Source organism: Ipomoea triloba, chromosome 13, assembly GCF_003576645.1.
Source record: "Ipomoea triloba cultivar NCNSP0323 chromosome 13, ASM357664v1".
Lineage (NCBI taxonomy): Eukaryota > Viridiplantae > Streptophyta > Magnoliopsida > Solanales > Convolvulaceae > Ipomoea > Ipomoea triloba.
In genome coordinates, this window is record NC_044928.1 from 25,073,066 (window position 1) to 25,084,339 (window position 11,274).

An 11,274-nucleotide genomic window follows, 5' to 3' on the forward strand; every position below is an offset into this window, starting at 1 on the left:
AAAATGTAGTGTGCAAGCCAATTTGTTCGTGTTAAACATTTGATACATTTCCATGTAGTGCAGGACGATTCATTTGGTTTTGGGGAATTTAGGGCACAACATTTGGTTAATTGCGTTGGGATCCCTATACCTATTTGATTGATTGACCAACAGGTACAATTATGCTATTGTGCATTTAAAATGAAGTCATACCTTCTATTTGGTGAGTCTTAAAATGATGTAAAAGATTTAGTGAATCTGAACAAATTTGATTGCATACTCAACAAACTATTGGCCGCCGATCAAGCAACCATTGATAATTAAATTCATTAGTTGACCTGTCGCCGACCGTAAAGTTAAAAGTTTGACTGCTACCGCCGTTTGACATAGTAGTGTACTCACGAAATGGAAGCACTAGAGAGGATTTAAGGTTTGGTGTGAGACGCTTGAACGGTAGATGTCATATTTATATACATATACAAGTGAAAGTGTGTAGGGCCCCGTAAATTTAATTTTTTTTTGTCCGTATTATATAATAGAAAATAGTCAAAATACTTATTGTGCACTGACAACTACTTGGAAAGATTTAAGGTATATAGAAGGGAGAGGAGAAAGAAAAAGAGGGGAAAAACGAAAAGGATGGTATTAGTTGACCCAAAGGGGACGTGCGATGGGCGTGCCTGGTGCGTTTAATGCACACTATGCAAAAACAGTAGTTTATGATACTCTTAATTCAACCCAACCTAACTCTTAAATTATACTCTCGCTGTATATTAAGAGATTTTTAGATATTAATTTAAAATTTTTAGTTACATGAAACAGACATTTTGTTACATATTTTTTTTAAAAAAAAATGATTTTATAATTAGATTTTTAAAGAAAAAATAATTTGTGAGCCAATTTAATATAGTCAGGTTATGTTTTTTTTTCTTAAGTTGATTATTATAATTATTGGATATAAGTTCTAAAAAAAATCAGATATTTATTTATTAAATTTTTAATTTTCAATTATTGTGAAATAATTGTTATGCACAAATAAATAATATAACTGTCATAAGATACACAGATTTGATTATAAATTACCAAAATGTAAAGGTTTGAATATAATTATCAAGATATAAAATGTAAACGTTTGAATATAATCACTGCAAAAACTCGAGCTAAGTAGTGTTGCTTTCAAAGTTTATAGTCACCACCATTTAAAATGTAGTGTGCAAGCCAATTTGTTTGTGTTAAACATTTGATACATTTCCATGTAGTGCAGGACGATTCATTTGGTTTGGGGAATTTAGGGCGCAGAAGATTTGGTTAATTGGTTTTTGTATACTTATTTGATTGATTGACCAATAGGTACAAGTATGCTATTGTGCATTTCAAATGAAGTCATACCTTCTACTTGGTGCGATCATACATAACCAAATGTTAATAATCGTAATCATTCCAATTCTACCCGACATGTAAAATGCTTTCACCAAAATTCATTACATTATTGCGTGGCAACTTATATGGCGGTGACGATGATAAGGGAATTATATTACAACTTAGAATGTAGTGACTCTCCCAAATTGGAAGTCATGAGATCGAGCCTTAGTGGAGGTGGTATTGACTCTTTGTACTTCAATAGGTTGAGAAAGTATAGATGAACAGATACTACAATATAATAGAGTCAGTTGTACTTTAAAAAAAAATTACGTAGTATTTTTTTATTTTATTTTTTTTGGAGAAAAAAAAAGAAAAATTATTTGATAGATTATACCTTATTATTATTATGGGTCACACTTGTATGAGATTGTCTCACGGATCCTTATTCGTGAGACGGGTCGGATTGGGTTGAATCAACATGCAAATGTTATATTTATATGTGCAAATGTCATACTTATATGCTCAAATGTAATACTAGTTAGGAATAAAATTTTTGTCATTTATAAGGGAAAATGTAATACTTTTGAACAAAAATGTATAGTAATAATTTTGCATTTTGTACTCAATTTTGTCATTTATAAGGGAAAATGTCATACTTGCATTTTGTACTCAATTTTATTTGTAATGTTTTGTAATAACATTGTGTCATGAAATAACTTAGTTTTAATTAATTGCTAGTCATTTTATTTATTTTAATTTTTTGTGTTTATATATATATAGTACATAATTAACTAAGGGTGTTTGGAAAGCAGGAAAATGACTTCTGGAAAATGAGTCATTTTTCGGAAAATGAGTCATTTTTCAGAAAATGAGTTCATTTTCGGTGTTTGGATGTACTTTGAAAAACTGTCTGTGTGTTCGGTTCATTTTCCGAAAAATGAGTAGAAATATATAATTATATATTTTTATTATTTTATTTAAAATATAAAAATATATAAACTAATAATATTTATTAGAAATTAAAAATAAAAAAAATTACAAAAAAAACGTCGCACGAAGCCATTTTCCGTTTCCAGAAAATGACTTCCGGACAAAGAAAAATGTACTCATTTTCCGTGATCAACGGAAAATGTTTTCCGTTGACCACATTTTCCGGATGTTGCCAAACACCAAAAGCCCGGAAACCAAACACACCCTAAGTGGAAAATGAATTTCGAAAATCAGTACTGGTAAACAAGTTTTCAAAACTGAAAAATTGAAAACAGAGAATGAAAAAAAGAGAATGAAAAATAATAATAATAATAATTTTTCAAAAGTCATTTTCACATTGACCCGATCCGACACGTCTCACGATGAGACGGTGTTACACAAATTTTTGCCTATTATTATTTAAATAGCAGTGACAGTGACGATGATAAGGGTGAATTGCATTAAAGACCTATAGTTATATCATATAGCAGGGTGCATGTTGCTACATGCCCTCAAGGCATTTATTTTTTTTTTTTCTTAAATTATTATTTTTAGTTTAAATTTAGTTTCACTTTATATTTTTTATAAAAAATGTATCATTAAAAATTCTAATTGAGATTTTTTAAATTAAATAATATATATTGATTTTTTTTTTTTGAATACTATTGACCCTATACATGTAGTATAAGCCCAACAAAGTCAACATTGCCCCGATTAAGGGGCGAACCCATGACCTCCTACTTGGGAGAATCACTTCATGCTACTTAACCACAAGGCCTTTGGCTTGATATTTTTATTTAAAATAATAATAAATCTATAAATACATAGTCATTACTTTAATTAATATATATGAACATTATAGATAGAGCATTATAAACCTACTAGAGAATGAATAAAAATATATATGATATAATGCAATTTAGTGTTCATATATATTAAATTTAAGATGTGTTTGGTTCATGAGTTTACGCATCAGAAATCGAAATCAAAATCATAATTAGTATTTGGTTGACAACTTTTTAAACACAATTATGAAATTTGATTACCCCTTTAGTTAAAAATTCAATTTCCTAATTAAAAACGAGTATCATTAGTGTTAATCTGATTTTTAAGTTTGAATTAATCTTATCTTTATTTTGATTTTTTTTTTTTATATTGGTACTTTAGATATCATTATATTATGATCAATTGCCTTAATTTTTTATTTTTTAAAACTTTATTTCTATTATAAGATCATACATAACCAAATATTGATATTAGTAATCATTTCAACTCCGCCCTACTATCATAAAATACTTTCACCAAAACTCATTATCATTACCAAGTATTTAATTTCTATTTTAATTCCGATTCGCTTGTGCCAACCAAACACATCATTAGGTTTATGATCCTAGAATAAATATTTTGAATATAGTACATAGACAAAAATCAAGTTCCCCTTCTATTTTTCTCTCTCGCCAATTGCAAAAGCCAAAGGGACTTTCCTCATTTTTCAAGTACAAATTCTAACATAATAAATAAAAGAGCCTATAATTATTTTTGCCTGAAAATATTATTCTTAAGGTGAATTGGCATGTGAAAAAGGGCTTGAAACAAGTAAAATCTTCTGTGAACTACGTTTAAAATTGAGAAGAGCTATAATAAGAAGTTTTTTTTTTTTTTTTTGAAGATATAATAAGAAGTTAAATATAAACACAATATTTAAAAGAACCTTATTACTTGCGCAACAGATTACATAAAAATGCTAAAATAAGGTAATAGTCCCAAATGCACAATCAAGTACCCTTCAGTAAGATACTTCATCCATTTTGGAGATTTTACAAGTTGATGGCAAGAATTCTAGGCAGATACAAATGGTAGGAAATCCAAATTCAACGATTTTATCGGTGACAAAAACACTGCTATGTGCACGTAAGGGTAGGGGGGGAACAATTTTGACGACGAGATAAGATTGCTTAGTTACCACAAACAGAGCTCTGAGTGCTTATTTTCTTCTTCCTGTGCCAATTGTCAGAAGCTCGAAACTTCTAAGTGCCTCGTCCTGCCCACCACTTTTAGTGGCAGCATTACGTGTGAAAGACGATGCTTTGGACTCGTGTCCAGGCTGCTGCACTCTTTGGGCAGAGGACAAGTGGCCACTACTTGAACTCAGCCTCAGAGTTCGATTTTCTGTGGGTTCAGTGGAGCTCGGCTTGCTGCTTGACGCTACAGCCTTCCTTGAGGAGCTACCAGTCCGAGACCCACGCCATTTTTCAGCATCAGCTTGCTGAAGATATTAAAAGGAAGAATAAAAGGAAATACATCAATCTATTTCCACTTTCACAGCAGTGTTGTAAAAATCGGCCTAAGCGGCCTAGGGGATTTTACATTTTTACCCTTAGGCGGATATTAGTCTACTGGCCGATTACTAGGCAGCATAGGCACCCGAGTCGCCCAAGCCAGTCAACTAGGTCAAACTTGGCCGAGTGTTTTTTTTGTGTGTCCAATGTGTACACTGATGTGTTTTTCTTATTATTATTACTCACCTGCCTAGGCGGCACTCTAAGTGCTAGGTGCCCAACTAGCGCCTAGTGCATTCATTTGCGCGAATAATTGCATGGATATTAGAAATAAAAAATCAAAAGGTTATTGATTAATACGCTAATTTCTTGTCCACTCACCATGTCTTTGGACACTGTCATATCAGCTGATGACCTGTGCCTTGAATGCTCACCATGCAAACCAGTACCAGAATGATTCCTTCGAACAAACGTCTCCAAAGCACCAGAAGACCTATCTCGAACTTCCTGCTTCACTGTAGGATAAAAACATATAAGCTCTATACAGATTTGCATGCAATTTCCAGTTGTTATGTAACTAATACGTAGTGCACAAATTTGAATCACATAGATTGCACAATAAATCCAAACAAAAGGCTATCTGAGAAAAGAGCACCTGGAGTCTTTTCCGCTCTCTCAACAGATGGTCCTGGGTTCAAAGGCAATCGTGCAGTTTGTTGCTGAAAAACAAGTAGCAATATAAGAAACAGACTACATAAATACGCAGAAAGAGCCACACTACCACTATACCAAATGAAGACATACTCGCCCTCTAGAACCACCGGAACCACCAATGTGCGGGTACTTCAAGATAGTCCAGTCAAATACATAGTCGAATTGATAGCCTGCACCCAAGTACAGTAACCCTTAAATAATATAAGACAATGATATCAAGGTGATTCAAGGGTAACGATACTCCTAGGGAAATTTCGAAATACACAAACATTACGGTTTCATGCAAAACATGGGTCTTTTATTTAAAGAGCAAACTCACCTTCTCTAATGAAGAGGTCACGGAACAGTCTCTTCAGGTATGAGTAGTCTGGCTTGTCCTCGAACCTCAAAGATCGGCAATAATGAAAATACGACATGAATTCTGATGGATAAGATTTGCAAAGCACCTGTATACAGTTTTCACTCAACAATATTGATTTAGCAAAGCTATATCCAAGCAATATAAATCAAGAATACAATTAAGGACATTCACATCACAAAGCATTGTCATATCATTGAACCGTAGTACCTCAATAGGTGTAAGCATTTTCTTCTCAGCTATCCTGTCATATTTCTGCTTCTTTGTGCCAGCTTTCAGTCCTTGCCAGGGTAGGCTTCAGTCAGAGTGATTAAAACAGTGTGAGATATTTGCACGATAAAGCATAATAAATATACAAAAGAGAAGCAAAAATGAATAGCACTTATGACAAACCTTCCCCTCAAGAAATACATTAGTACATAGCCAACAGACTCCAGATCATCTCTTCTGCTTTGCTCTGCAAGAATTTATTTATTTGTGTGAAAAAAAAAATGGCATTACACTTATTACATAATGGAATGCCACCTAATAGAACACGTGGCCAAAATGATATTTTCACCCACCAATTCCACGATGGGTGTTAACACTTGCGTAACGAGCTGTGCCAGTAAGGTTCTTGTTATCCCTGTAAAAGGACCAAATGATTATCCAAAAAATCAGAATTGGACCCTAGGCCCTACGGTTACAGAATTTCAAGAAAAAAGAACGAGTAGGACAGGGGAAGGGTGATTGCATAGCATAAATCACAGCTTGGCAGCACATGGACATCTATCATCATTGGTAAAATAATAAGGTCATCTAGAAGTGTCATGGATGAATCAAGAGGAGCACATCAGCCACCCTAACTTTTATTTTTAAAAATAATAATAAATATAAATAAAAAACAACAATAACCGCCCCATAGTGGCTACATGTTAGAGAAAAAAATTAAGTCCATTGTACTAACCCTCCAATGGCTTGACTGTACAGTCAAGGAATTTTGCAGAACTTCAAATGGGAATCAAGAAGTTTGGGGTTTTTTTTAGCGAAAACATTTTGACATTTGCAGTGATGTCTTGCAATATTGGCAAATTTTACATCATTAACCACAAAATATGACAACTGTGTAGCTTTTACTGGAGGTTCCATAAGAATGCGCCAAATTTGAGGGTTAAGACTATTAAATAGATGATTTTCAAGTATAGGAGCCTAATTGCACTAGTATTTAAAGTTCAAGCACTTAATAGTAGCTGTCTATGAAGCTCACATGCAAAACTGCATGATCCCCTCTGTATGTACCTACCTATCTCAATAGCTTTAATGAGTAACAGGTAACATATTTTGCTCATTACACTTTGTTGTTAGCCTACATACAGGAGCAACACATTTTCAAACAATATCAATGCATTAAAGTACAGTAGTTAATCAATGTATATCCACTCCCCCACCCACTGTTCCCAGAAAAAAGTAAAGGAAAAAAAACCAAATGTAAAAGTAAAAAGGGAATAAATGAAACAAGATCGTAACAAGCACACCTAGCTAAAATCCTTTTCTATCTTCAAACTTTCAAAATGACTACTCAATGATTTCAAGATATGATATATAAGATAACACTTGCCTTTACTACAAGCATTATTCTTTATCAAATATCAAGACACCTTTTTATCAAACCTCTAACCACTCTACAACTCACATTTTCACTACATAATATGAAAATAAATAAATAACTAAATAGAAGTACTGACTACTGAACTAATACCTATATGGTATGTGTTTGTGTGTATGAAGATCTCTATACTTTTTGGCAAGACCATAGTCAATGATGTAAACCTGTTACAAAGAAAAATGGATTCACAAATAGAATCATTGAAATGTAGCACTGCCGCAGATATCATTTGATGCAGAAAGCCTTAGTTTAAGCATACAAACTTTTAAGCACAAACAATATATTGTTTTGTTCTTCAATAAGCATCAAAATCTTGAAAACCACCATAACATATTTAAAATAATAAAATCAAGATTATGTTATTTAGGAGGACAAAACAAATCCTTGATAAGTTTGGCAGATTTTCATATTAAACAGTGAGGCAGTAACAGGTTTCACATCAAACACAAAAAGTCGAGAGCCTTGTGCAGCTTATTCTTGTCATTTTGCTTCCTTCTAGTCGAACAATAACAATAACAATAGAACTCATTGTGTTACTTAAATGTATGATTTAAAGTTTAAAATGTGGAAGAAACAATAACAAACATGGCAAGGTATCATAATGACCATCAGAATATGCACCTCAGATAAACACTGAAACAATATGTTCAATGCCAGTTGCTAAAGTTTTGATGAATGTACAAAAACATTAGTGATTTAAATTTAAAAAGTGGCTAAAAAAATGAAAGAATAAAAGCATCTAAAATTTTGAAACATCACATAAATTGAGGATTTTAGCATCTGGCAGTGGCAGAAAGTTTAAAAACAAAAAGATCAAAATGATGAGAAAAGAAGATTGCATCCAAACATCTGTAAATATGAGAATAAAGTAAAAATACATTAAAAGTGCGCACCTGATTTGCTTTACGCCCTAAACCCATTAAGAAGTTGTCAGGTTTTATGTCACGATGGAGAAATCCTCTTGCATGCATATATTCAACCCTATTAAGCTACACACAACAATAAGGCCTGAACATGCCACCTAAATAATAACGTGAACATCATTTTATAGTTGTGCATACTTACGAATTGATCTGCAAGCATTAGAACTGTTTTCAAGGTGAACTTCCTATTGCAATAGTTGAACAAGTCTTCCAAGCTTGGGCCAAGAAGGTCAATAACCATGGCATTGTATTCTCCTTCAACTCCAAAGTACCTGAGATGGGGAATTCCCGCTTAAAGAAAAAAAAAATAATACAACACAAATCAGCTCAAAAGCACAAGTACCACAAAGAAAGAAAGAATGCAACAACTGCTACTTACTTCCACCCTGTAAAAGCATATAGATCTTTGATTCGTAATGAAGCTGAGGATGCTTAGTTTTTATTGATTCCTGGGAAACTAAAAAGTTAGATTATGAAAGATATCCATAATGAATTCAGAACAAAATCTAAACATCAATTGAATGAGGAAAATATCATACAAAATCATTTTCCAGTGTTTTTAAGAAGTGGTCAAAAAAATTCTGAGAGGAACCTCAATCAAATACAAATGTAGCAATGTGATGCCTGTACAAGAAAGGTGTCCTAAGAAAATATAAAACTACTTGGACTTCCTATTCATACAATTAAGTTGAGAATGAGGGAGATTTTGCATGAAATAAGAGACTTAAGACAAAATCCCCCACCACCTCTCATACCCAATTTCAACATTAATTGGCAATTTGGCATTCCATGTGCCTATGCACAAAGAACCTGCCAGACCAAGTATACCAGAAATTAAGCAGAACATACACAAATTAGAAATAAAACTTGTATCTTATCTTACAAGATTCATTATTTGACATAAGAAATACAACTTCTAATTCTACACATTGAAATTCATAAAAATAAATATTCACATATTGTAATTATAGCTATAACTAAATCCTCAAAAACTCACCAGCTTCACAGCAACTTCTTCTCCACTTGTTACATTTGCTCCTGGAAAACAAAAACCATATTTCACCAACAGAATAATTTGAGGAAAAAAATAAAAACCAACAACAAGGAGTGCAAAAATTACCCAAATAAAGCTCCCCAAAAGATCCGCTACCTATCTTCCTGCCTAACTTAAACTTTCCACCAATGACATGATCCATATTCAATTTCCCAAACCAAAATTAACCCTTCCACAAACTCAAAATAAAAAAATATCCTACAAAAGGATAATCTTCCTTCGTTTTCCGCTTAACCCAATTCCGCATTCACAAATAACATATCATCGAAAACCCAAATCTTGAAACCACCACCAGATCCAGAAAAATGCCAATAATCGGAAAAAAAAAATCCCAAAACGTCTCTCTGTTTTGTCTAAAATAAATTAAACATCAAAGTGCCAAACCATTACCAATCCTTCAATACGGTATACTACAACAAAATGCCTATCACCTAAAGGGGGAAAATATAATAAAATAAAAGAATGAGTTAATAATGTAAAGGCGACCCAAGGATTCCAGTCATCAAGAAATAGCTTAAATCTGGGTCTGATCGAAGGAGAGGAATGCAGAAATGGAGAAACGAGTTGGGTTATACAGACAGGAAAAATAGAAGAGAATTGAAAGGGAAAATCAATTCTCCGTGCATATAAATACACAAATATATATACAGTATTATATGTTTTATATCTAATGATAATATACAGAGAGATGAAAATGAGGAGAAAGGTTAGAGAAAGAATCCAAGGAAACGAAATCCGAGGGGAAATTATGGGAATTAATTCTAAACAGAGATGATTTTGTGTGTAAGAAGAAATGAGGGAGAGAGAGAGAGAATAGGAAGCAGAAATAGAAATGGTACAAGGTTAAATGGTATGGTGTTGTGGGCGAGTGTAGAATGTAGATTATGTACTTTGGGCAATTTTCCCTTTTCGGGTTTACGAATTGCCCCACCAAGACCAAACTTCACATGGGCCTCAGCCCCAAGTATTGGAATCATTCATTACCTCCTAGAAGGCTAGAATCAATCAATTTATATTCTTATTTCCCAATAAAGTTGAACAAAAGGCAGGTGTTATGTCATGGACCCGGGTGCAAGGTGGTCTCGGATTCATTTTCACAATTTTATAATTTTATGTTCATAATTTCATAACTCTATTTTCACAATTTCATTACGTTCACAGTTTCATAACTTTATGTTCACAATTTCATAGTTATACGTTCACAATTTCATAACTCTATATTCAACAGTATCAAAACTCTATGTCCAACCGTATAACACAATTTTTGAATCTATATAACAAAATTGTGAATATAGAATTCAAAAATTGTGAATATTAAATAATGTAATTTTGTATATTGAGATCTAAAATTGTAAATATAGGATTCTAAAATTGTGAACATATAATTCTAAATTTGTGAACATAGATCAAGGTCTACCTTGTAATGTGGATCCTGGTTCATAGCATAATTTGCCAACAAAAGGAAGTAGCTATGTGTACGTAAGAATTTAGTACACTAGTTTAGTTGACAGTATTTAGAGCAAGAGATTAAGATTCAAAATTTGACAATGACAGTGTAAAAATGATATTCAAAGTAGCAGATCCTTTGTGTGCACTAGCATAACTAAGTTACAGTGATTTGCATCCTCTTAAATGTTTTGTTGGGCCTTAGAAATTGGGGATTAATTTTTTGAGACAAAAGGAAGTAGCTATTTTAAATACGACTTATTCTATGTTTATTTTAAAAATAATTGTGAATATATAATTTATTTTAATTTTAATTAATTAATGAAGGGTTTTTTCATAAAGAATTTTACCTTGAAATTGTATGAACTTCCTTCCCTTAAATCACTCTCTACCTTCACTTTCCAACATGTTATTGTGATATGGAATTCTTCTTCTTCTTTTTTTAATATTGATAACGGAATTTTTTTAAAGTTATTACTGAGTATTATTATTATTATTTTACTTGACTTGACTTATTACAAAAAAAAAAAAAAAAAAAAAAAAAA

The 11,274-nt window shown here is 32.4% G+C and overlaps 1 protein-coding gene across 1 annotated transcript; it reads right to left on the reverse strand.

Moving 5' to 3' along the window:
• Nucleotides 1–4,010: 4,010 nt before the first annotated feature.
• On the reverse strand, nt 4,011–10,126 carry LOC116002124 (casein kinase 1-like protein 10). The gene is made up of 14 exons (XM_031242158.1): nt 9,350–10,126; nt 9,227–9,267; nt 8,609–8,678; nt 8,372–8,520; nt 8,200–8,295; nt 7,400–7,470; nt 6,225–6,286; nt 6,055–6,118; nt 5,872–5,956; nt 5,623–5,749; nt 5,394–5,473; nt 5,245–5,308; nt 4,971–5,104; nt 4,011–4,576 (listed from the first exon to the last, which is right to left on the reverse strand). Exons 1-14 carry the CDS (start codon nt 9,423–9,425, stop codon nt 4,295–4,297), a joined length of 1,401 nt encoding a protein of 466 aa, XP_031098018.1. The 5' UTR covers nt 9,426–10,126; the 3' UTR covers nt 4,011–4,294.
• Nucleotides 10,127–11,274: the final 1,148 nt, after the last annotated feature.

What these genes read in the sequence shown, in the direction of transcription:
- LOC116002124 (XM_031242158.1), bottom strand. Translation starts at nt 9,425, where the DNA reads ATGGATCATGTCATTGGTGGAAAGTTTAAGTTAGGCAGGAAGATAGGT. An exon ending in AAATGCTTACACCTATTGAG is followed by an intron (nt 5,750 to 5,871) that starts GTACTACGGTTC and finishes AACTGTATACAG; the next exon opens with GTGCTTTGCAAATCTTATCC. An exon ending in TGACCTCTTCATTAGAGAAG is followed by an intron (nt 5,474 to 5,622) that starts GTGAGTTTGCTC and finishes ACTTGGGTGCAG; the next exon opens with GCTATCAATTCGACTATGTA.